At 42.1% G+C, this 27,866-nt stretch overlaps 1 protein-coding gene across 1 annotated transcript in view; it reads right to left on the minus strand.

The window, feature by feature from the left end:
• Positions 1-27,866, minus strand: part of HCN2 (hyperpolarization activated cyclic nucleotide gated potassium and sodium channel 2) — a 198,711-nt gene that overhangs the window by 69,926 nt on the left and 100,919 nt on the right. Inside the window, exon 3 of the mRNA XM_053702844.1 lies at positions 9,016-9,177. Coding sequence (XP_053558819.1) covers positions 9,016-9,177 — 162 coding nt within the window. The remainder of the gene's footprint in view (positions 1-9,015; positions 9,178-27,866) is intronic.

A 27,866-nucleotide genomic window follows, 5' to 3' on the forward strand; every position in this document is an offset into this window, starting at 1 on the left:
TTCAAGCTTTTAACCCCTTAAATGAGGAAACCGGAGCCGTTTAATCAATCAGCAATTTTAACCCCACTACAGTCCCAGCCACAGCGTTTGCTGCGACTTCACCTGTCCCTGGGGGTTATACGATACCAAATAAAGCCTTCCAGGAACGTTTTCAATGATCACCAGACCCTCTCACATGCAGCTGCATGCACTGCATCCAAAAGAAACTGCGCAATTATGGCGTGAAAATGAGGCTCTGCCTACTATAGTGAAAGGCCCTTCCTGACTGGGAAGGTGTCTAAACGACTGCCTGGCGCCTAAAAACGTTCCCAAACACTAAAAGTTTAGAAAATCACTTCAAACTGCATAAAACACTAAAATAAAGCAATCGATTTAGCCCACAAGAGTGTCAACCAGTGTATAGCCCATAATAAGCCTTCATTCTGTTAAGAGTCTAAGAAAATGGCTTACCGATCCCCAAGAGGGAAATGACAGTCTTCTAGCATTACACAGTCTTGTTAGAAAATGGACTAGTCATACCTTGAGCAGAAAAGTCTGCAAACTGTTCCCCCCAACTGAAGTTCTCTGGGCTCAACAGTCCTGCGTGGGAACAGCAATTGATTTTAGTTACTGCTGCTAAAATCATACTCCTCTTTCAAACAGAACTCTTCATCTCTTTCTGTTTTAGAGTAAATAGTACAAACCGGCACTATTTTAAAATAACAAACTCTTGATAGCAGAATAAAAAACTACAACTAAACACCACATACTCTTCACCATCTCCGTGGAGATGCTACTTGTTCAGAGCGGCAAAGAGAATGACTGGGGGGCGGAGCCTGAGGAGGGGCTATATGGACAGCTTTTGCTGTGCTCTTTGCCATTTCCTGTTGGGGAAGAGAATATTCCCACAAGTAATGGATGACGCTGTGGACCGGACACATCAATGTTGGAGAAAATGGTGTTGACTGTCCCTTTAAGTATCATCTCCCTTCCCTCCAACCCCAGTCATTCGACCGAAGGAAAAAGGAGAGAAAGGAAATAACACAAGGTGCAGAGGTGCCTGAGGTTTATAACAAAAAAAACTGTCTAAATAAAGAAGGGCGGGCCGTGGACTCACCGTGTCAAGAAATACATAAATTTATCAGGTAAGCATATATTTTGCTTTCTTTCTAATGACACGGTGAGTCCACGGATCATCTCTAATTACTATTGGGAATCAAAACCCAAGTTAGAGGACACAGATGATAAGGGAGGGGCAAGACAGGGAACCTAAACGGAAGTCACCACTGCTTGAAGAACCTTTCTCCCAAAAGAAGCCTCAGCCGAGGCAAAAGTATCAAATTTATAGAATTTTGAAAAAGTGTGTAGAGAGGACCAAGTTGCAGCCTTGCAAATCTGTTCCACAGAAGGTTCATTTTTGAATGCCCAGGAAGAGGAAACAGCCCTCATGGAATGAGCCGTGATTCTCTCAGGAGGCTGCTGTCCAGCAGTCTCATAGGCCAAACGAATTATACTCTTCAGCCACAAAGAAAAAGAAGTAGCCGTAGCTTTCTGACCCTTGCGTTTCCCAGAGAAAACAACAAAGCAGAAGACTGGCGAAAATCCTTAGTCGTCTATAAATAATATTTCAAGGCACGCACCACATCTAGGTTATGCAGCAGACACTCTTTATGAGAAGAAGGGTTAGGACACAAAGAAGGAACAACAATCTCTTGATTAATGTTCCTATCCGACACCACTTTAGGGAGAAAACCTAGCCTGGTACGCAGAATTACCTTATCCGAATAATAAAAATAAGGTAAGGGGATTCACACTGTAACGCCGAGAATTCTGAGACTCTACGAGTAGAAGAGATTACAACAAGAAACAAAACTTTCCAAGATAACATCTTATTATCTAAGGAATGCATAGGTTCAAACGGAGCCTGCTGAAGAACTTTAAGAACAAGGTTAAGACTCCAAGGCGGAGTAACAGGTTTGAACACAGGCCTGATTCTAACCAAGGCCTGACAGAAAGATTATACATCTGGTACATCCGCCAGACGTTTATGCAACAAAATAGACAAGGCAGATATTTGACCCTTCAAAGTACTAGCAGATAATCCCTTCTCCAGACCTTCCTGGAGAAAAGACAAAATCCTAGAAATCTGAACTCTACTCCAAGAGAAACCTCTGGATTCACACCAATACAGATATCTATGCCAAATCTTATAGTAAATCCTTCTGATAACAGGTTTACGAGCCTGAATCATGGTCTCAATGACGGACTCAGAAAAACCATGCTTAAATAAAATTAAGCATTCAATCTCCAAGCAGTCAGCTTCAGAGAAACGAGATTTGGGTGAAGGAAGGGCCCTTGAAGTAGAAGGTCCTTCCTCAATGGAAGTCTCCAGGGTGGAAGAGATGACATCTTCACTAGGTCAGCATACCAGATCCTGCGAGGCCACGCTGGTGCAATGAGGATCACCGATGCACTCTCCTGTTTGACTCTAGCAATGACTCGAGGAAGGAGAGCGAACGGAGGGAATAGGTATGCTAGACTGAAATTCCAAGGGACCGCCAGAGCATCTATCAGTACAGCCTGAGGATCCCTCGCCCTCGACCCGTACCATGGGAGCTTGGCATTCTGTTGAGATGCTATGAGATCCAGCTCCGGCTGTCCCCATTTGAGAATCAAGTTGGAAAACACTTCCAGATGTAGTTCCCACTCCCCCAAGTGAAACGTCTGTCTGCTCAGAAAATCCGCTTCCCAGTTGTCCACTCCTGGAATGTGGATCGCAGATAGACAGAGGTTTGTGGGTCTCTGCCCCCTGGATAATCTTGGCAACCTCTGTCATGGCCAAGGAACTTCGAGTTCCTCCCTGATGGTTGATGTAAGCCACTGAAGTTATGTTGTCCGGCTGGAACCTGATAAACCGGGCTGAAGCTAACTTAGGCCAGGCCAAAAGCGCATTGAAGATTGCCCTCAGCTCTAGAATGTTTATGGTGAGAACAGACTCCTCCCGAGTCCATGTCCCCTGAGCCTTTAGTGAGCCCCAGACTGCTCCCCATCCCAACAGGCTGGCATCCGTGGTCACAATCACCCAGGAAGGTCTGCGAAAGCAGGTTCCCTGGGAGAGATGTTCCTGAGATAACCACCAAGGAAGAGAATCTCTTGTCGCCTGATCCAGATGTAAACATGGGAGACAGATCTGCATAATCCCTGTTCCATTGTTTGAGCATGCATAACTGCAGAGGTCTGAAATGGAATCAAGCAAATGGAATGATGTCCATGGCATCTACCATCAGACCCACTACCTCCATACATTGAACCACTGACGGCCAAGGAGAGACGTGAAGGGCAAGACAAGAGTCGAAAACCTTGGTCTTTCTGACCTCTGTCAGAAATATTTTCATTGATAAGGAATCTATTATGGTTCCCAAGAACACTACCTTTGTAGCTGGTATCAAGGAACTCTTTCCCAAATTCACCTTCCATCTGTGGGAATGCAGAAAAGATAACAACAACAACATCTCCGTGTGGGAGCTTGCTTGATGAAAGAATGGCGCCTGGACCAAAATGTTGTCCAGATAAGGTACCACTGCAATGCCTCGCAACCGGAGCACCGCCAAACGGGCTCCCAGGACCTTTGAGAAAATTCCGGGAGCTGTGGCAAGGCCGAATGGAAGAGCCACAAACTGGAAGTGTTTGTCAAGGAAGGCAAACCTCACAAACTTGTCATGATCCAGGTAGATGGGAACATGTAGGTACGCATCCTTTAAATCTACCATTGTCATGAATTGATCCTCTTGAACCAAAGGAAGAATGGAACGAATAGTTTCCATCTTGAAGGACGGTACTCTGAGGAACTTGTTTAGACTCTCAATATCTAAAATTGGTCTGAAAGTTCCCTCTTTTTTGGGAACCACGAACAGATTAGAGTAGAATCCCAGACCCTGTTCCTGCATTGGGACAGGAACTATCACTTCTAGGTTGGAAGGGTCCCGGACACAATGTAAGACTGCCTCTCTTTTTATCTGGTCTACAGATAATCTTGAGAGCAGAAACCTGCCCCTGGGAGGAAAGGTCTTGAACTCTAGTTTGTAACCCTGGGACACGATGTCCACCGCCCAGGGATCCGGAATATCCCAAGCCCAGGCCAGAGCGAAGAAGTTAAGTCTGTCCCCCACAAATCTGGTCCCGGATCGGGGGCAGACCCTTCATGCTGACTTTGAGTCTCTAACAGGCTTCTTAGATTGCTTCCCCTTGTTCCAAGACTGGTTGGACCTCCAGGAAGGCTTGGAATGTTCTTGCTTGACAGAGGGAGAGGAAGATTTACCCTTGAAGTTTCGAAAGGAACGAAAATTACTCTGACGTCCCTTCTGCTTACTCCTCTTATCCTGAGGGAGGAAATGACCCTTACCTCCCGTAATGTCTGAAATAATTTCAGCCAAGCCTGGCCCAAACAAGGTCTTACCCTTGTACGAAATCGCCAAAAGCTTAGATTTAGACGACACATCTGCAGACCATGATTTCAACCACAAAGCTCTGCGGGCCAGTACTGCAAAACCAGAAATCTTTGCTTCCAACTTAATAACTTGTAGGGAAGCATCCGTAATAAAGGCATTGGCCAACTTAAGAGCGTTGATCCTATCCTGGATCTCCTCAAGGGGAGTATCTGTCTGAATAGATTCAGACAACGCATCAAACCAGTATGCCGTTGCACTGGTGACGGTAGCAATACACACCGCAGGTTGCCATTGTAAACCCTGGTGTACATACATCTTTTTTTAGCAACCCTTCCAACTTCTTATCCATAGGATCCTTAAAGGAACAGCTATTCTCTAGGGGAATAGTGGTTCTCTTAGCCAAAGTGGAAATTGCCTCTTCCACCTTGGGGACCGTCTGCCAAGACTCCTTGATAGAGTCAATTATTGGAAACATCTTCTTAAAAATTGGGGATGGAGAAAAAGGGATACCCGGTCTCTCCCATTCCCGGGCAATAATCTCTGTAGCCGTTCTGGAACCGGAAAAACCTTCACAGAGGAAGGAACGTCAAAGTATTTGTTTAAATAACTAGACGTAACAACCAGAGGTGTTCTAGCTTAAACCTGAAGGATACAACTTCAGCATCAGCAGAAGGAATTACACTGTCTGAGTCTGAAACTTCACCCTCAGATCCTACCGAAGTATCTTCCGCCTTGGACTTCTGGGAAGGAACAACCGGGATCGTCACAACTGTGTCAGAAACCTTACTCACTGATTCCTTAGATTTCCTCTTGCTCTTTCCCTGCAACATGGGGACAGAAGACAGTGCATCATTTATCGCAGAAGATATGTTGGTAGCAATGCCTTGCAATGTAATTCCAACCAGAGTGAGAGAGGAAGCGCAGGGCACTGCATGTGTAGACGATAAAGTTTGGGACACTTGAGGAGAAAGCTGCGGCATATCTTGAACAGGGGACCCCTGAACAGCATCCACCTTAGCTAATGATGGCTCAGAATCAAAAAGTATATCCCTGTAATTTAATGTTCTTTCAATACATGAGGAACAAAAAGGGATTGGGGGTTCCACATTAGACAACGTTTTGCAGGGCCTCTTGATCCATTTTTACCCAATGCTCAAACAAAACAAATGCTTTATTTATTTAGAAAACAATAATAACACCAAAAAACTTTACTGTCACTTTAATTTTAAAAGTAACATTTGTTTCCCTTTATGCTTTAACTACTGCTAAGCAGCAGTTCACTATAAACCTCAGACAGCCTCCTCACCTCGGCACTGCTTGCTGAGGCGCCTACCTGTCCTCCTGTGACCCCAGATTAAACACTTATTACGATCCGGACTCAAAATCTAGCTGTTCAAAACGGCTGTGATGATTCCTGAGAGAAAACAACTCCTCTACTAGCAGAGACGTAGTAAACAACATTCCAGACCGGAACTAACAGGAAATGCTCCGGAAAGGAGCGCAAAACACTAAATTGCAGCCTCAGAGAAACCGCCCGCCCCATTTGTGGGCATTTCTAACTAGAAAGGGACCGGCCGCCATTACAATCAATGCCGGAGCCTTGTCACACAGAAAAAACACTCTAACTCTTGTCCCATAAAGTGCCGAATTAAACCGGAACAAATAAAACCCATCTAAGCCTCTCCAAAAGTTTTAACGTCCCCAGTGCCTGCAAACACTGCCAACATAAGTCCTATTAACCCCAAATGGGATTATAGTGTGTAATGTGCCAAAAAACAGAATTTAACTGATAAAGTGCCATATTCACTTCAGACACTTACCTGAAGATCAATCTGCTCGCCAGCAGGGCAGCTCACATGGTATGAGAGGTCATCTCCCTCACATGGACCTGTGGGAATATTAGGAAAGACTGAATAATCCTAATCAGGCTTTCCGGATAGGGCAGCAACAACTACTTGGGAGGCGCAGTGAGGATTATACCCCACAAGTTCCCAATTGCTTAAAAGCCACCACTGCTTTACTGAAGAGACTGACATGGGCTACGGCTACATTACAGGAAAAAAAAAAACAGGGCAATCTTGCTCTGCTTTTAAAATAATAAAATCTCGATTGAAGAATCTTCTTTCAGACACCTAAACTTTACCACCTCCTTGCTTTTAACGTAGGCAAAGAGAATGACTGGGGTTGGAGGGAAGGGAGGTGATACTTAACAGCTTTGCTGTGGTGCTCTTTGCCTCCTCCTGCTGGACAGGAGTGATATTCCCAATAGAAATTAAAGATGATCCGTGGACTCACCGTGTCATTAGAAAGAAATAATAATTATAGAGGCAGAGAGAAGACAGTCAGGAGAAGAAGTGAAGGTCTAGGACATAGATATCTATTAATATTCCTGCTGTGCTGAGTCGTGTGATTTCAGCTCTGACAAACGCACTAGGTTACTGATCCCTCTCTTCTGGCCACTACCTAATCCCTCAGTGGCTTCTCATGTGCCACCCATGCAGCTATCTGGCACCTGCCTCTAGTGCCAAGCCTGGTCACTCAAGGAGCCTCAAGGACTTAAAGAGCTATTACCAGTTCACACAATCACTATCTGCGACAGCTAACTTTTGCTTAGCTGATTTTCTATCTTCTACTTTTTCTGATTCTAATCATTACATTACAGGAGCATTTGCAGGCAATGTGCTGTGGTATCTTAGGAAGAGGAGCTATCGGCAGTATGTGTATATTGTGGTACCTGATATTATGGTCCGTATGCTCTGTCTGTTTATATATAAAATGCAGCACTCTCTGATCTGTGCAGCTGGTAAAGTCTGTATGTCCCCTAAGCCTGATATGTTATGCTTGTGACACTGCTGCTCTGTATTTAGCTGTGGAGTAAGGAAAGTTGACTTCTGATAAGTGTTTAGAGCTGTACATTTACGGTAACTTGCAGCCTGAGCTGGCTGTACTTACTGTGTGTAGTGTGATAGGTACAGTGTGACATACAACGCCTGTCACTGAGAGGTGACTTACACTAAAGGGCTAACACTGGTCTGTAGCTCCCTTCTCATTTTCCTACAGCGTCATTGGCGCACTGCGCATGCGCAAAACACGGGAGTGTGTACGGGCGAAAATAAGCTGTTAGAGCTGCACAATGAAGATAGTGGTGACGAAATATGGGAGGGGGCAGACGGACATTTTAAACAGCCATACGAGACAAAAGTACTAATACTTAGAAACGCTTTAGGCTACTAAATTGGGCTATAGTTCAAAATAATTATCGTTAGCAAGTTTAGAGGAATTAACTATTTGAAGTTTTGGGTTGACTGTCCCTTTAATAGCAGCTAATTTCAAAAGTAAAGTTTAACTAAAAATGTGGTAATTTTTTCTCTATATACTTTGTATTCAGTGATCTGGTTTTAGACATATCATATATTGCATTGTATTGTGTCTCATATAGGTATTACAATGGTAGGAAGTTAGTTGAACAAGATTCCATTTCTTAAAAGCAAATATTCTGTGTTATTGCAGAGTTCCTCATATGCACCACGTTATTGTAACCTGCAGCCTACTCCGATCTCTCATGGCTTACAATACCAGAAAACTGACCGGAAAAAAAATCACAATTACAAAGCCAGAAGCAAATATGTATTAAAACAAACTAACAATATGTCATTCTGATTTGAATTTACTCTAAAACTAGTCTATAGAAATGACATGTCACCATAAACCTTACACTCTCTCTGATCTGCTGCTTCCCAAAGAGATCAGTTACTGTCTAAAGAAAAGCAGCACATTGCAACCAAGGCTCAGTTCGTTTTCCTAAAGAGACATGAAACCCAATTTTTTTTCTTTCAGGATTCAGATAGCAAATACAATTTTAAACAACTTTCTAATTTACTTCTATTATCTAATTAGTTTCATTCTCTTGGTATCATTTGTTGAAGGAGCACCAATGCACTAATGGTTTCTAACTGAACACATGTGTGAGCTAATCACAATTGATATATATGCAGCCACCAATCAACAGCTAGAACCTAGGTTCTCTGCTGCTCCTGAGCTTGCCTAGATAAACCTTTCAGCAAAGGATAACAAGAGAAGGAAGCAAATTAAATAATAGAAGTAAACTGGAAAGTTGTTTAAAATTGTATTCTCTATCTGAATCATGAAATCATTTTTTGGGGGGTTCATGTCCATTTAAGAAACCCTTTGAGGACCACAGGGTGCACGATCACAGGCCCAGCAAGCTTTGAATCAGGGAAACTTCCTTACATATAAATGTCCCTTCTCATAAAATGAACCAGTTGTACCACTGGAGGCCATACCTATGCCTACTGAATACAGGGAATGTATAACTAAGCCTATTTAATGTATAATCTCTGTTGTCTCATGTACTAAAGTTAGCCAGCCAGACCACTGAGAAGCAGGGTACAAACACAAAGAAGGAGGAACTATTCATCAGTAATTATGTAACATGAAGAGTGAGTACTGCAACTATTAAACTCTATACTTATTATATGACAGTGCCGCTTTTCTCCAGCACAGATACCACTAATGAGATGCTTTTGAGCATGGCAAAAGGAAATGGCCAATAGAATTGGGTACTTACCACCATGCGATTGATGGATACCCAGCAGTTACTGGGGAAGTCCTGCAGCATCGGCACAAGGAACTGGAGACACCCATCCCAGTGACAGAGCAGCAGCATCATAGCAATTAGATTGATGATGCGCATCACAGCGCTGGCCAGGTCATAAGTCATGTGGAAAATCTATGAATGGGGACAGAAGCAGTGGGTTAGAAAGGAAGAGGAAAGGGAAACTAAATGGTTTAAATGAGACAAAAGTACATGCGTCCTAATGACGCCCTTAAGACAAATTCCTGGAACATCCATGAAATAAGAATGACATTATACAAATGGATCCATAAAGCGCATACTCCTAAAATTCAGTTCCTTTAAAGGCTTAGTAAATATATCTTACTGTATCTACCCCTAGGTTTTAGAGCAGTGTTTCTCAACCACGGTCCTCAAGTACCCCCAACAGGCCAGGTTTTCATTATACCTGAACTAGAGCAGGTGAAATAATCAGTTGATCAGTAACCATGCTCTAGGGGGTTGCCTGCTACCCTCTACAAACAGCGGGTGCAGGGATTAAACTGCAGATAATGGGTTGGCAGCAACTGTCAGCTATAAGCCCACTTTTAACTACATGGCCCAAAAGCGCCTTTCAGCTATGTGCTCAACACCTTAACCCCTTAATGACCGCAGCACTTTTCCATTTTCTGTCCGTTTGGGACCAAGGCTATTTTTACATTTCTGCGGTGTTTGTGTTTAGCTGTAATTTTCCTCTTACTCATTTACTGTACCCACACATATTATATACCGTTTTTCTCGCCATTAAATGGACTTTCTAAAGATACCATTATTTTCATCATATCTTATAATTTACTATAAAAAAAATTATAAAATATGAGGAAAAAATTGAAAAAAACACACTTTTTCTAACTTTGACCCTCAAAATCTCCTACACTTCAACAACTACCAAAAAACTCCCATGCTAAATAGTTTCTAAATTTTGTCCTGAGTTTAGAAATACTCAATGTTTACATGTTCTTTGCTTTTTTTGCAAGTTATAGGGCAATAAGTACAAGTAGCACTTTGCTATTTCCAAAAAATGTTTAAAAAAATTAGCGATAGTTACATTGGAACACTGATATCTGTCAGGAATCCCTGATTAACCCTTCACATATATATATTTTTTAAAAGAACACAACCTAAGGTATTAAACATGGGGTATTTTGACTCTTTCCATGCAACTATTTTACCACCAATCTATGCCAAAGTTTGAAAAAAAAAAAAAAAGTGGTGATTTTTTGACAAAATAGCAATTCAAGAATACATTTACTGAGAACGTTAAGGGTTACTGCCAAATAACACCCCAATATGTCTTCAGCAGCATCTCCTGAGTACAGTGATACCACCCATGTATAGGTCTGTTGGGTTCTCTGGGGGCTAAAAGGCCTTATTTTTAGGGGGCGCATTCCAGTTTTTTAATTTGGAATTTTCACATCTGTCGTCATGCACCCATGTCCTATTTGGGACATTTCTGAAGCCGGACAATGCAAATTACCCCCATCAAACCATATATTTTTAAAAAGTAGACACCCTAGGGTATTTCAAATGCTGGTATTTTAACACTTTCCATGCACTAATTCAACCACTAGTCTTTGTCAAACTTTTAGGTAGTCATTTTTTTGCATTATTTTTCACACACATTGTACTTTAGGCATATATTCTCAGTCCCTGTTATGTGTTACTGCCAAAAAAAACCTCAATATGTATTCAACAACATCTCCTGAGTACAGTGATACCACCCATGTATAGGTGTGTCGGGTTCTCTGGGGGCTAAAAGGCCTTAATTTTAGGGGGCGCATTCCAGTTTTTCAACTTGGAATTTTCACATCTGTCATCATGCACCCATGTCCTATTTGGGACATTTCTGAAGCCGGCCAATGTAAATTACCCCCATCAAACCATATATTTTTGAAAAGTAGACACCCTAGGGTATTTCAAATGCTGGTATTTTAACACTTTCCATGCACTAATTCAACCACTAGTCTTTGTCAAACTTTTAGGTAGTCATTTTTTTGCATTATTTTTAACACACATTGTACTTTAGGCATATATTCTCAGTCCCTGTTATGTGTTACTGCCAAAAAAAACCTCAATATGTATTCAACAACATCTCCTGAGTACAGTGATACCACCCATGTATAGGTGTGTTGGGTTCTCTGGGGGCTAAAAGGCCTTATTTTTAGGGGGCGCATATTTCAAATGCTGGTATTTTAACACTTTCCATGCACTAATTCAACCACTAGTCTTTGTCAAACTTTTAGGTAGTCATTTTTTTGCATTATTTTTCACACACATTGTACTTTAGGCATATATTCTCAGTCCCTGTTATGTGTTACTGCCAAATAAAACCTCAATATGTATTCAACAACATCTCCTGAGTACAGTGATACCACCCATGTATAGGTGTGTCGGGTTCTCTGGGGGCTAAAAGGCCTTAATTCCAGTTTTTCAACTTGGAATTTTCATATCTGTCATCATGCACCCATGTCCTATTTGGGACATTTCTGAAGCCGGGCAATGTAAATTACCCCCATCAAACCATATATTTTTGAAAAGTAGACACCCTAGGGTATTTCAAATGCTGGTATTTTAACACTTTCCATGCACTATTTCAACCACTAGTCTTTGTCAAACTTTTGGGTAGTCATTTTTTTTGTGTTATTTTTCACACACGTTGTACTTTAGGCATATATTCTCAGTCCCTGTTATGTGTTACTGCCAAAAAAAACCTCAATATGTATTCAACAACATCTCCTGAGTACAGTGATACCACCCATGTATAGGTGTGTCGGGTTCTCTGGGGGCTAAAAGGCCTTAATTTTAGGGGGCGCATTCCAGTTTTTCAACTTGGAATTTTCACATCTGTCATCATGCACCCATGTCCTATTTGGGACATTTCTGAAGCCGGCCAATGTAAATTACCCCCATCAAACCATATATTTTTGAAAAGTAGACACCCTAGGGTATTTCAAATGCTGGTATTTTAACACTTTCCATGCACTATTTCAACCACTAGTCTTTGTCAAACTTTTAGGTAGTCATTTTTTTGCATTATTTTTCATACACATTGTACTTTAGGCATATATTCTCAGTCCCTGTTATGTGTTACTGCCAAATAAAACCTCAATATGTATTCAACAACATCTCCTGAGTACAGTGATACCACCCATGTATAGGTGTGTCGGGTTCTCTGGGGGCTAAAAGGCCTTAATTTTAGGGGGCGCATTCCAGTTTTTCAACTTGGAATTTTCACATCTGTCATCATGCACCCATGTCCTATTTGGGACATTTCTGAAGCCGGCCAATGTAAATTACCCCCATCAAACCATATATTTTTGAAAAGTAGACACCCTAGGGTATTTCAAATGCTGGTATTTTAACACTTTCCATGCACTAATTCAACCACTAGTCTTTGTCAAACTTTTAGGTAGTCATTTTTTTGCATTATTTTTCACACACATTGTACTTTAGGCATATATTCTCAGTCCCTGTTATGTGTTACTGCCAAAAAAAACCTCAATATGTATTCAACAACATCTCCTGAGTACAGTGATACCACCCATGTATAGGTGTGTCGGGTTCTCTGGGGGCTAAAAGGCCTTAATTTTAGGGGGCGCATTCCAGTTTTTCAACTTGGAATTTTCACATCTGTCATCATGCACCCATGTCCTATTTGGGACATTTCTGAAGCCGGCCAATGTAAATTACCCCCATCAAACCATATATTTTTGAAAAGTAGACACCCTAGGGTATTTCAAATGCTGGTATTTTAACACTTTCCATGCACTAATTCTTTGTCAAACTATTAGGCAGTCATTTTTTGTGTGTTATTTTTCACACACATTGCACTTTAGACATGAATTCTCAGCTCCTGTTATGTGTTACTGCCAAAGAAGACCCCAATATGTGTTCACCAACATCTCCTGAGTACAGTGATACCACCTATGCATAAGTTTCTTGGCTTGTTCGGGGGGTGTAATGCCAAATGTCCAACATGCGTTTGTGATTTTTTTTCACATTTAACATATTTTCTTTGCCTATTGTCTTTTTGGGGGTATTTTAACATACCCCAATTTATTTGTTTCCATGAATGTGCATATTTTTGAAATGTTGACACCCCAAGGTATTGTATATGGTGTGCTTTGATGCATTTGAAGTAACTGTTTTAGCTAAAAAAAAATTGGAGAAAGTGTATGGTGGCATTTTTTCAATTTTCATTTTTACACACACATTGCTTTTTGACTATGATTTAGGAGAGACTGTTGTAAGTTAGTGCAAAAAAATACTTCAGGTTGCTTTCTGCTAGGCACCCTGAGTACACCTATGCCCCCCATGCATAGGTTTGCCAGGATTTTGGGAAGGTTATGTTACAATTTTATGACTTGTGATTTTAGTTATTAAGTGAGAGTATTTCTTCTGATAGGCCTATCTTTAGTTTGGGGCCTATTGTAAACCCCACTTTTATTTATTGCCATGAATGTGCATATTTTTGAAATGTTGACACCCCAAGGTATTGTATATGGTGTGCTTTGATGGCTTTTTAGCCAAAAAAATTGGAGAAAGTGTATGGTGGCAATTTTTCAATTTTCATTTTTACACACACATTGCTTTTTGACTATGATTTAGGAGAGACTGTTGTAAGTTAGTGCAAAAAAAATACTACAGGTTGTTTTCTGCAAGGCACCTTGAGAACACCTATGTCCCCCATGCATAGGTTTGACAGGGGTTTTTGTAAAAAAAAAAAAAAAAAAATTACAGCCCCATTTTAGAAAAAAAAAATATATTAGTGAAATGTAAAAATCTGGCACATTAAAAGTAAAAAAATAACAACAAAAAAATTAACAGTAAACATAACAAAAAAAAATTACAGCAAATGTATTTATTTTTTAAAAATTGACCATTGTATGGTACCGCTTGAAGCAGTCCCCAATGCAAAGTCCAGGCTGTCCAGGGCAATCAGGACAGTGATATACAGTGTCCCTTCTCTGCCCCCTCTTGGTACAGACTCTGCATTTTTTTTGTGGTCTCTGCTTTGCGGCAGTAGGGGGGATTTTAAAAATAAAATGAGTAGCCCCAACTCTGCTCTCTCCCATCACCGCCCGGGGAGCAGGTGCATCATGGTACAAAATCCCCGAAATGATCTGGAGCTGAAATTGTAAAAAACAGAATTTATGTTTACCTGATAAATTTCTTTCTCCAACGGTGTGTCCGGTCCACGGCGTCATCCTTACTTGTGGGATATTCTCTTCCCCAACAGGAAATGGCAAAGAGCCCAGCAAAGCTGGTCACATGATCCCTCCTAGGCTCCGCCTACCCCAGTCATTCGACCGACGTTAAGGAGGAATATTTGCATAGGAGAAACCATATGGTACCGTGGTGACTGTAGTTAAAGAAAATAAATTATCAGACCTGATTAAAAAACCAGGGCGGGCCGTGGACCGGACACACCGTTGGAGAAAGAAATTTATCAGGTAAACATAAATTCTGTTTTCTCCAACATAGGTGTGTCCGGTCCACGGCGTCATCCTTACTTGTGGGAACCAATACCAAAGCTTTAGGACACGGATGAAGGGAGGGAGCAAATCAGGTCACCTAAATGGAAGGCACCACGGCTTGCAAAACCTTTCTCCCAAAAATAGCCTCAGAAGAAGCAAAAGTATCAAACTTGTAAAATTTGGTAAAAGTGTGCAGTGAAGACCAAGTCGCTGCCCTACATATCTGATCAACAGAAGCCTCGTTCTTGAAGGCCCATGTGGAAGCCACAGCCCTAGTGGAATGAGCTGTGATTCTTTCGGGAGGCTGCCGTCCGGCAGTCTCGTAAGCCAATCTGATGATGCTTTTAATCCAAAAAGAGAGAGAGGTAGAAGTTGCTTTTTGACCTCTCCTTTTACCTGAATAAACAACAAACAAGGAAGATGTTTGTCTAAAATCCTTTGTAGCAGCTAAATAGAATTTTAGAGCGCGAACAACATCCAAATTGTGCAACAAACGTTCCTTCTTTGAAACTGGTTTCGGAAACAGAGAAGGTACGATAATCTCCTGGTTAATGTTTTTGTTAGAAACAACTTTTGGAAGAAAACCAGGTTTAGTACGTAAAACCACCTTATCTGCATGGAACACCAGATAAGGAGGAGAACACTGCAGAGCAGATAGTTCAGAGACTCTTCTAGCAGAAGAAATCGCAACTAAAAACAAAACTTTCCAAGATAATAACTTAATATCAACGGAATGTAAGGGTTCAAACGGAACCCCCTGAAGAACTGAAAGAACTAAATTGAGACTCCAAGGAGGAGTCAAAGGTTTGTAAACAGGCTTGATTCTAACCAGAGCCTGAACAAAGGCTTGAACATCTGGCACAGCTGCCAGCTTTTTGTGAAGTAATACCGACAAGGCAGAAATCTGTCCCTTCAGGGAACTTGCAGATAATCCTTTTTCCAATCCTTCTTGAAGGAAGGATAGAATCCTAGGAATCTTAACCTTGTCCCAAGGGAATCCTTTAGATTCACACCAACAGATATATTTTTTCCAAATTTTGTGGTAAATCTTTCTAGTTACAGGCTTTCTGGCCTGAACAAGAGTATTGATAACAGAATCTGAGAATCCTCGCTTCGATAAAATCAAGCGTTCAATCTCCAAGCAGTCAGCTGGAGTGAAACCAGATTCGGATGTTCGAACGGACCCTGAACAAGAAGGTCTCGTCTCAAAGGTAGCTTCCAAGGTGGAGCCGATGACATATTCACCAGATCTGCATACCAAGTCCTGCGTGGCCACGCAGGAGCTATCAAGATCACCGACGCCCTCTCCTGATTGATCCTGGCTACCAGCCTGGGGATGAGAGGAAATGGCGGGAACACATAAGCTAGTTTGAAGGTCCAAGGTGCTACTAGTGCATCCACTAGAGCCGCCTTGGGATCCCTGGATCTGGCCCCGTAGCAAGGAACTTTGAAGTTCTGACGAGAGGCCATCAGATCCATGTCTGGAATGCCCCACAGGTGAGTGACTTGGGCAAAGATTTCCGGATGGAGTTCCCACTCCCCCGGATGCAATGTCTGACGACTCAGAAAATCCGCTTCCCAATTTTCCACTCCTGGGATGTGGATAGCAGACAGGTGGCAGGAGTGAGACTCCGCCCATAGAATGATTTTGGTCACTTCTTCCATCGCTAGGGAACTCCTTGTTCCCCCCTGATGGTTGATGTACGCAACAGTTGTCATGTTGTCTGATTGAAACCGTATGAACTTGGTCCTCGCTAGCCGAGGCCAGGCCTTGAGAGCATTGAATATCGCTCTCAGTTCCAGAATATTTATCGGTAGAAGAGATTCTTCCCGAGACCAAAGACCCTGAGCTTTCAGGGATCCCCAGACCGCGCCCCAGCCCATCAGACTGGCGTCGGTCGTGACAATGACCCACTCTGGTCTGCGGAACGTCATCCCTTGAGACAGATTGTCCAGGGACAGCCACCAACGGAGTGAGTCTCTGGTCCTCTGATTTACTTGTATCTTCGGAGACAAGTCTGTATAGTCCCCATTCCACTGACTGAGCATGCACAGTTGTAATGGACTTAGATGAATGCGCGCAAAAGGAACTATGTCCATCGCCGCTACCATCAACCCGATCACTTCCATGCACTGAGCTATGGAAGGAAGAGGAACGGAATGAAGTATCCGACAAGAGTCTAGAAGTTTTGTTTTTCTGGCCTCTGTTAGAAAGATCCTCATTTCTAAGGAGTCTATAATTGTTCCCAAGAAGGGAACCCTTGTTGACGGGGATAGAGAACTCTTTTCCACGTTCACTTTCCAGCCGTGAGATCTGAGAAAGGCCAGGACAATGTCCGTGTGAGCCTTTGCTTGAGGAAGGGACGACGCTTGAATCAGAATGTCGTCCAGGTAAGGTACTACTGCAATGCCCCTTGGTCTTAGCACCGCTAGAAGGGACCCTAGTACCTTTGTGAAAATCCTTGGAGCAGTGGCTAATCCGAAAGGAAGCGCCACGAACTGGTAATGTTTGTCCAGGAATGCAAACCTTAGGAACCGATGATGTTCCTTGTGGATAGGAATATGTAGATACGCATCCTTTAAATCCACCGTGGTCATGAATTGACCCTCCTGGATGGAAGGAAAAATAGTTCGAATGGTTTCCATCTTGAAAGATGGAACCTTGAGAAACTTGTTTAAGATCTTGAGATCTAAGATTGGTCTGAACGTTCCCTCTTTTTTGGGAACTATGAACAGATTGGAGTAGAACCCCATCCCTTGTTCTCTTATTGGAACAGGATGAATCACTCCCATTTTTAACAGGTCTTCTACACAATGTAAGAACGCCTGTCTTTTTATGTGGTCTGAAGACAACTGAGACCTGTGGAACCTCCCCCTTGGGGGAAGTCCCTTGAATTCCAGGAGATAACCCTGGGAAACTATTTCTAGCGCCCAAGGATCCAGAACATCTCTTGCCCAAGCCTGAGCGAAGAGAGAGAGTCTGCCCCCCACCAGATCCGGTCCCGGATCGGGGGCCAATATTTCATGCTGTCTTGGTAGCAGTGGCAGGCTTCTTGGCCTGCTTTCCCTTGTTCCAGCCTTGCATTGGTCTCCAAGCTGGCTTGGCTTGAGAAGTATTACCCTCTTGCTTAGAGGACGTAGCACTTTGGGCTGGTCCGTTTTTACGAAAGGGACGAAAATTAGGTCTATTTTTCGCCTTGAAAGGCCGATCCTGAGGAAGGGCGTGGCCCTTACCCCCAGTGATATCCGAGATAATCTCTTTCAAGTCAGGGCCAAACAGCGTTTTCCCCTTGAAAGGAATGTTTAGTAGCTTGTTCTTGGAAGACGCATCAGCCGACCAAGATTTCAACCAAAGCGCTCTGCGCGCCACAATAGCAAACCCAGAATTCTTAGCCGCTAACCTAGCCAATTGCAAAGTGGCGTCTAGGGTGAAAGAATTAGCCAATTTGAGAGCATTGATTCTGTCCATAATCTCCTCATAAGGAGGAGAATCACTATCGAGCGCCTTTATCAGCTCATCAAACCAGAAACATGCGGCTGTAGTGACAGGGACAATGCATGAAATTGGTTGTAGAAGGTAACCCTGCTGAACAAACATCTTTTTAAGCAAACCTTCTAATTTTTTATCCATAGGATCTTTGAAAGCACAACTATCCTCTATGGGTATAGTGGTGCGTTTGTTTAAAGTAGAAACCGCTCCCTCGACCTTGGGGACTGTCTGCCATAAGTCCTTTCTGGGGTCGACCATAGGAAACAATTTTTTAAATATGGGGGGAGGGACGAAAGGAATACCGGGCCTTTCCCATTCTTTATTAACAATGTCCGCCACCCGCTTGGGTATAGGAAAAGCTTCTGGGAGCTCCGGCACCTCTAGGAACTTGTCCATTTTACATAGTTTCTCTGGGATGACCAACTTTTCACAATCATCCAGAGTGGATAATACCTCCTTAAGCAGAATGCGGAGATGTTCCAACTTAAATTTAAATGCAATTACATCAGGTTCAGCCTGTTGAGAAATGTTCCCTGAATCAGTAATTTCTCCCTCAGACAAAACCTCCCTGGCCCCCTCAGATTGGGTTAGGGGCCCTTCAGAGATATTAATATCAGCGTCGTCATGCTCTTCAGTAACTAAAACAGAGCAGCCACGCTTACGCTGACAAGGGTTCATTTTGGCTAAAATGTTTTTGACAGAATTATCCATTACAGCCGTTAATTGTTGCATAGTAAGGAGTATTGGCGCGCTAGATGTACTAGGGGCCTCCTGAGTGGGCAAGACTCGTGTAGACGAAGGAGGGAATGATGCAGTACCATGCTTACTCCCCTCACTTGAGGAATCATCTTGGGCATCATTGTCATTATCACATAAATCACATTTATTTAAATGAACAGGAATTCTGGCTTCCCCACATTCAGAACACAGTCTATCTGGTAGTTCAGACATGTTAAACAGGCATAAACTTGATAATAAAGTACAAAAAACGTTTTAAAATAAAACCGTTACTGTCACTTTAAATTTTAAACTGAACACACTTTATTACTGCAATTGCGAAAAAAACATGAAGGAATTGTACAAAATTCACCAAATTTTCACCACAGTGTCTTAAAGCCTTAAAAGTATTGCACACCAAATTTGGAAGCTTTAACCCTTAAAATAAAGGAACCGGAGCCGTTTTAACACTTTAACCCCTTTACAGTCCCTGGTATCTGCTTTGCTGAGACCCAACCAAACCCAAAGGGGAATACGATACCAAATGACGCCTTCAGAAAGCCTTTTCTAAGTATCAGAGCTCCTCTCACATGCGACTGCATGCCATGCCTCTCAAAAACAAGTGCGCCACACCGGCGCGAAAATGAGGCTCTGCTTATGCTTTGGGAAAGCCCCAGAGAAATAAGGTGTCTAATACAGTGCCTGCCGATATTATAATATCAATATACCCAGATAAAATGATTCCTCAAGGCTAAATATGTTTTAAAAATGAATCGATTTAGCCCAGAAAAGTCTACCATCATTAATAAGCCCTTATGAAGCCCTTATTTACCATCGTAATAAACATGGCTTACCGGATCCCATAGGGAAAAATGACAGCTTCCAGCATTACATCGTCTTGTTAGAATGTGTCATACCTCAAGCAGTAAGAGACTGCACACTGTTCCCCCAACTGAAGTTAATTGCTCTCAACAGTCCTGTGTGGAACAGCCATGGATTTTAGTTACGGTGCTAAAATCATTTTCCTCATACAAACAGAAATCTTCATCTCTTTTCTGTTTCTGAGTAAATAGTACATACCAGCACTATTTTAAAATAACAAACTCTTGATTGAATAATAAAAACTACAGTTAAACACTAAAAAACTCTAAGCCATCTCCGTGGAGATGTTGCCTGTACAACGGCAAAGAGAATGACTGGGGTAGGCGGAGCCTAGGAGGGATCATGTGACCAGCTTTGCTGGGCTCTTTGCCATTTCCTGTTGGGGAAGAGAATATCCCACAAGTAAGGATGACGCCGTGGACCGGACACACCTATGTTGGAGAAAAGTCTGTTTCATTCCGGGGTTTGCTTTTTTGAACAACAAAAAAGCGTTGTGGGTTGCAATCTGCATTAGGTAAATTGCAACCTTTTTGTACCAGGCCCTTGTCTTCCGCATAATTAGGTAGGGCTGCAGCAGCTGATCTGCCAGATCAACCCCACCCATATGTCGGTTATAAGACTTGATGCACACTGGCTTCCTTATGATCTCAGCTCTGCCACGCACAGAGACCGCCACCGTCCTCTCTGTGTGGATGGTGGTAAGAAGGTATACATCCTTCTTGTCTCTGTACTTCAGTGCCAACAGCTCCTCTTGGCGCAGAGCAGAGGTCTCCCCCCTTCGTAGCCGGGTGCGTACAAGTTGTCCTGGGAAACCTTTGCGGTTCTTTTTAATAGTACCGCAAGCTACTGTATCAAAGCAATACAGTAGCTTGAACAAAAGGACACTTGTATAAAAATTGTCTAAGTACAAGTGATACCCTTTGTTCATTAGGGGTAATATCAGGTCCCAGACAATCTTGCCAGTGGTTCCCATATGTTCTGGGCAACCTGGAGGGTCAAGGTGGCTATCCTTTCCCTCATACACCCGGAAGGCCTGAGTATACCCAGTCTCGCTCTCACAGAGCTTATACACCTTTACCCCATACCTGGAGCGCTTGGAAGGAATATACTGCTTGAATCTCAGCCTTCCCTTATACTTCATCAGGGATTCATCAACGCATATATTCCTTCCAGGTGTATAAGCCTCTGCAAACCTGGCAGAAAAGTGGGTAATCAGGGGGCGGATTTTATACAGCCTGTCAAATTGGGGATGCTCCCTAGGGGGGCACAGGCTGTTGTCGCTGAAGTGCATGAAATGAAGAATCATTTCATATCTCTGCCTCGACATACTCTGGGAGAAAATGGGGGTAGAGCAGATGGGGCTACTGCTCCAGTAGGAGCGAACGGAGGGTTTCTTTATGATGCCCATCAGCATAGTCAATGCCCAGAATTTTTTAAATTCTGGCACATTGATGGGGGCCCATTGCTGCTTTGCCAAATATGTTTCAGGCTTTGCAGCACGGTACTGATGGGCATATAAATTAGTTTGGGCGACAATGTTCCCCAATACATCATCACCCAGAAACACCTCCAGAAACTGTTGGGGGCTAAAACCTGCCACATCTATATTTATGCCAGCATTTGCTGTGAAGGGTGGGATATCTGGCCTCTGGAGATGAGGCGTTACCCACTCTTCAGCGGCAATGGCAGCAACACGCCTCCTTCTAGCAGGGGGGCTGGCAGGGGGGCTAGCAGGGGGGCTGGCAGGGGGGCTAGCAGCCACAGATACATCACTATCAGTTGAGACTGCATCTAATGATGTATCTGAGCATATGGCAGGGTCAAAATTGGGGTCTGAGTCAGACATAGAGGCATCTGACTCTGACGCAAGGATGGCATATGCCTCCTCAGCACTATGTTTTCTTTGACATTATTGTATCTGTCACAGAAAACCAAAATTAATTAATTAATTAAATGGCCTTTGGTTTTTAAAAAAAAAAAGTACAGCTATGCTAATGCCAGTGATTTATATCGATCACTGGCAAGCTAGGGGTTAAATACTCTTTAAATTAAATTAAATTAGCTAAATGGCTCTGAAAGGAGCCTTTGAGTTTTTAAAAAATTACAACAACAAAAATTAACCCCTAAAAAAATGCACAGACAGCAAAAAAGTACAGCTATGCTAATGCCAGTGATTTATAGCGATCACTGGCAAGCTAGGGGTTAAATACTCTTTAAATTAAATTAGCTAAATGGCTCTGAAAGGAGCCTTTGAGTTTTTAAAAAATTACAACAAAAATTAACCCCTAAAAAAATGCACAGACAGCAAAAAAGTACAGCTATGCTAATGCCAGTGATTTATAGCGATCACTGGCAAGCTAGGGGTTAAATACTCTTTAAATTAAATTAGCTAAATGGCTCTGAAAGGAGCCTTTGGGTTTTTAAAAAAATTACAACAACAAAAATTAACCCCTAAAAAAATGCACAGACAGCAAAAAAGTACAGCTATGCTAATGCCAGTGATTTATAGCGATCACTGGCAAGCTAGGGGTTAAATACTATTTAAATACTATTTAAATTAAATTAAATTAGCTAAATGGCTCTGAAAGGAGCGTTTGGGTTTTTAAAAAATTACAACAACAAAAATTAACCCCTAAAAAATGCACAGACAGCAAAAAAGTACAGCTATGCTAATGCCAGTGATGTATAGCGATCACTGGCAAGCTAGGGGTTAAATAGTCTTTAAATTAAATTAGCTAAATGGCTCTGAAAGGAGCCTTTAAGTTTTTAAAAAAAAATACAACAACAAAAATTAACCCCTAAAAAAATGCACAGACAGCAAAAAAAAGTGCAGCTGTGCTACTGCCAGTGATTTATAGTGATCACTGGCAAGCTAGGGGTTAATGGCTCTGAAAAGAGCCTTTGGATTTTAAATTTTTTAACAAATAAAAGAAATAAATCTCTCTCTGCTAAAATACAGGTCTCTCTCTCTCTCCAACAAAATAGCAAGTGAGGAGAGGGAGGGAGATCCACACTGATCAGAGTCAATATTTACAAATATTGACCTGATCAGACAAATGGGAGATTTTATTATTATTTTTTTTTTTTGTAAGAAGGCTCAGATTGGGTGACCCTAGCTTGCCCCTATGGTGAGAAAGGCTAGGGACACCCCCAGAGGCCCCATGATGCACTGGGCATCGCCATTTTGGAAGCCTCATGGGGGAGGGGGGGCTATATGTGGGGGCTTTTTTATTTAATATTTAATTTTTTACCCCCAATTTTTAATCAAATTTGTATACTAACTAAGTGCCTCGACCCACCGAGGCACTTAGCACACTAGCAGAGCATCGGAAGCGTGTCCGATCGCTTCCGATGCTCTGCTGCACTGCCGGGCTCCACGTGGAGCAAAACCGGAAGTGATCACTCAAGGGGGAGTGATCGCTCCGGTCCCGGCACTCCGTAACAGCACTGCAGGGATGCCCAGACATCGAGGCATCCCTGCAGTACTGTAATAGTGCCTGGAAGCGATCTTCCAGCACTCACTTTAGCCGAGGACGTGCAGGGTACGTCGTCAGGCGTTAACTGCCTTTTTTTTTCAGACGTACCCTGCACGTCCTCGGTCACTAAGGGGTTAAATTAGACTCAATCACCCCACTTTTTGAATGTATTTTACTATTGGCAAGTAAAACACAGGACATCAGGCGACCGTCTACGTACTGCATTCCATGCTATTGTCCATTTGATTAGTCTCTCACGCTGTCACAAGAGAAGTATGACTTTTGTGTTCAGACTGAAAATGGCCCTAAACCTTATCATTGATGTATTTCCTAATGTTATAAGTCACATACGGCTAGATTTGGAGTTTTGTCGGTAACGACCCGAAAAACTAACGCCGGCTTTTTTCTGGCCGCACCATAAAAATAACTCTGGTATTGAGAGTCCACATAAAGGCTGCGTTCGGCTCCAAAAAAGGAGCGTAGAGCATTTTTAACGCAGCTTCAACTCTCGATACCAGAGTTGCTTACGGACGCGGCCAGCCTCAAAAACGTGCTCGTGCACGATTCCCCCATAGGAAACAATGGGGCTGTTTGAGCTGAAAAAAAACCTAACACCTGCAAAAAAGCCGCGTTCAGCTCCTAACGCAGCCCCATTGTTTGCTATGCGGTAACCCTTCCTACGTCTGCACTTAACACTCTAACATGTACCTCGAGTCTAAACACCCCTAACCTTACACTTATTAACCCCTAATCTGCCGCCCCCGCTATTGCTGACCCCTGCATATTATTTTTAACCCCTAATCTGCCGCCCCCGCTATTGCTGACCCCTGCATATTATTTTTAACCCCTAATCTGCCGCTCCGTAAACCGCCGCTACTTACATTATCCCTATGTACCCCTAATCTGCTGCCCTAACATCGCCGACCCCTATATTATATTTATTAACCCCTAATCTGCCCCCCACAACGTCGCCTCCACCTGCCTACACTTATTAACCCCTAATCTGCCGAGCGGACCTGAGCGCTACTATAATAAAGTTATTAACCCCTAATCCGCCTCACTAACCCTATAATAAATAGTATTAACCCCTAATCTGCCCTCCCTAACATCGCCGACACCTAACTTCAATTATTAACCCCTAATCTGCTGACCGGAGCTCACAGCTATTCTAATAAATGTATTAACCCCTAAAGCTAAGTCTAACCCTAACACTAACACCCCCCTAAGTTAAATATAATTTAAATCTAACGAAATTAATTATCTCTTATTAAATAAATTATTCCTATTTAAAGCTAAATACTTACCTGTAAAATAAATCCTAATATAGCTACAATATAAATTATAATTATATTATAGCTATTTTAGGATTAATATTTATTTTACAGGTAACTTTGTATTTATTTTAACCAGGTACAATAGCTATTAAATAGTTAAGAACTATTTAATAGCTAAAATAGTTAAAATAATTACAAATTTACCTGTAAAAGAAATCCTAACCTAAGTTACAATTAAACCTTAACACTATACTATCAATAAATTAATTAAATAAACTACCTACAATTACCTACAATTAACCTAACACTACACTATCAATAAATTAATTAAATACAATTGCTACAAATAAATACAATTAAATAAACTTGCTAAAGTACAAAAAATAAAAAAGAACTAAGTTACAAAAAATAAAAAAATATTTACAAACATAAGAAAAATATTACAACAATTTTAAACTAATTACACCTACTCTAAGCACCCTAATAAAATAACAAAGCCCCCCAAAATAAAAAAATGCCCTACCCTATTCTAAATAACTAAAGTTCAAAGCTCTTTTACCTTACCAGCCCTGAACAGGGCCCTTTGCGGGGCATGCCCCAAGAAGTTCAGCTCTTTTGCCTGTAAAAGAAAAAATACAATACCCAAGCCCCCCAACATTACAACCCACCACCCACATACCCCTAATCTAACCCAAACCCCCCTTAAATAAACCTAACACTAAGCCCCTGAAGATCTTCCTACCTTATCTTCACCATACCAGGTTCACTGATCCGTCCTGAAGAGCTCCTCCGATGTCCTGATCCAAGCCCAAGCGGGGGGCTGAAGAGGTCCATGATCCGGCTGAAGTCTTCATCCAAGCGGGAGCTGAAGAGGTCCATGATCCGGATGAAGTCTTCTATCAACGGCATCTTCAATCTTCTTTCTTCCGGATCCATCTTGCAGACCTCCGACGCGGAACATCCTGCTGGGCCGACGGACTAAAGACGAATGACGGTTCCTTTAAGGGACGTCATCCAAGATGGCGCCCCTCGAATTCCGATTGGCTGATAGGATTCTATCAGCCAATCGGAATTAAGGTAGGAATATTCTGATTGGCTGATGGAATCAGCCAATCAGATTCAAGTTCAATCCGATTGGCTGATTCAATCAGCCAATCAGATTGAGCTCGCAATCTATTGGCTGTTCCGATCAGCCAATAGAATGCGAGCTCAATCTGATTGGCTGATTGGATCAGCCAATCGGATTGAACTTGATTCCATCAGCCAATCAGAATATTCCTACCTTAATTCCGATTGGCTGATAGAATCCTATCAGCCAATCGGAATTCGAGGGACGCCATCTTGGATGACGTCCCTTAAAGGAACCGTCATTCGTCTTTAGTCCGTCGGCCCAGCAGGATGTTCCGCGTCGGAGGTCTGCAAGATGGATCCGGAAGAAAGAAGATTGAAGATGCCGTTGATAGAAGACTTCATCCGGATCATGGACCTCTTCAGCTCCCGCTTGGATGAAGATGCCGGATCATGGACCTCTTCAGCCCCCGGACCTCTTCAGCCCCCCGCTTGGGCTTGGATCAGGACATCGGAGGAGCTCTTCTGGACAGATCGTTGAACCCGGTGAGGTGAAGATAAGGTAGGAAGATCTTCAGGGGCTTAGTGTTAGGTTTATTTAAGGGGGGTTTGGGTTAGATTAGGGGTATGTGGGTGGTGGGTTGTAATGTTGGGGGGCTTGGGTATTGTATTTTTTCTTTTACAGGCAAAAGAGCTGAACTTCTTGGGGCATGCCCCGCAAAGGGCCCTGTTCAGGGCTGGTAAGGTAAAAGAGCTTTGAACTTTAGTAATTTAGAATAGGGTAGGGCATTTTTTTATTTTGGGGGGCTTTGTTATTTTATTAGGGGGCTTAGAGTAGGTGTAATTAGTTTAAAATTGTAATATTTTTCTTATGTTTGTAAATATTTTTTTATTTTTTGTAACTTAGTTCTTTTTTATTTTTTGTACTTTAGCAAGTTTATTTAATTGTATTTATTTGTAGCAATTGTATTTAATTAATTTATTGATAGTGTAGTGTTAGGTTAATTGTAGGTAATTGTAGGTAGTTTATTTAATTAATTTATTGATAGTATAGTGTTAGGTTTAATTGTAACTTAGGTTAGGATTTCTTTTACAGGTAAATTTGTAATTATTTTAACTATTTTAGCTATTAAATAGTTCTTAACTATTTAATAGCTATTGTACCTGGTTAAAATAAATACAAAGTTACCTGTAAAATAAATATTAATCCTAAAATAGCTATAATATAATTATAATTTATATTGTAGCTATATTAGGATTTATTTTACAGGTAAGTATTTAGCTTTAAATAGGAATAATTTATTTAATAAGTGATAATTAATTTCGTTAGATTTAAATTATATTTAAGTTAGGGGGGTGTTAGTGTTAGGGTTAGATTTAGCTTTAGGGGTTAATACATTTATTAGAATAGCGGTGAGCTCCGGTCGGCAGATTAGGGGTTAATAATTGAAGTTAGGTGTCGGCGATGTTAGGGAGGGCAGATTAGGGGTTAATACTATTTATTATAGGGTTAGTGAGGCGGATTAGGGGTTAATAACTTTATTATAGTAGCGCTCAGGTCCGCTCGGCAGATTAGGGGTTAATAAGTGTAGGCAGGTGGAGGCGACGTTGAGGGGGGCAGATTAGGGGTTAATAAATATAATATAGGGGTCGGCGGTGTTAGGGGCAGCAGATTAGGGGTACATAAGGATAACGTAGGTGGCGGCGCTTTGCGGTTGGCAGATTAGGGGTTAATAAGTGTAGGTAGGTGGAGGCGACGTTGTGGGGGGCAGGTTAGGGGTTAATAAATATTATACAGGGGTCGGCGGTGTTAGGGGCAGCAGATTAGGGGTACATAAGGATAACGTAGGTGGCGGTCGGCAGATTAGGGGTTAAAAAAAATTATTCGAGTGTCGGCGATGTGGGGGGACCTCGGTTTAGGGGTACATAGGTAGTTTATGGGTGTTAGTGTACTTTAGAGTACAGTAGTTAAGAGCTTTATAAACCGGCGTTAGCCCAGAAAGCTCTTAACTACTGACTTTTTTCCTGCGGCTGGAGTTTTGTCGTTAGATGTCTAACGCTCACTTCAGAAACGACTCTAAATACCGGAGTTAGAAAGATCCCATTGAAAAGATAGGATACGCAATTGACGTAAGGGGATCTGCGGTATGGAAAAGTCGCGGCTGAAAAGTGAGCCTTAGACCCTATTTTGAGTGACTCCAAATACCGGCGGTAGCCTAAAACCAGCGTTAGGAGCCTCTAACGCTGGTTTTCACGGCTAACGCCAAACTCCAAATCTAGGCCTAAGACTCTTTAGTATTTGTGTATTTAGAAAAATCTTTTAAAGTGGTAATGACGACCAAAGCCAGTTCTTGATATTTATATCAAACCAAGAAGTTTGCCAGAAAACTGGGCAACAGCAACAAAATATTACTCAATGCAG

Source organism: Bombina bombina, chromosome 2 (genome assembly GCF_027579735.1).
Source record: "Bombina bombina isolate aBomBom1 chromosome 2, aBomBom1.pri, whole genome shotgun sequence".
Classification (NCBI taxonomy): Eukaryota; Metazoa; Chordata; class Amphibia; order Anura; family Bombinatoridae; genus Bombina; species Bombina bombina.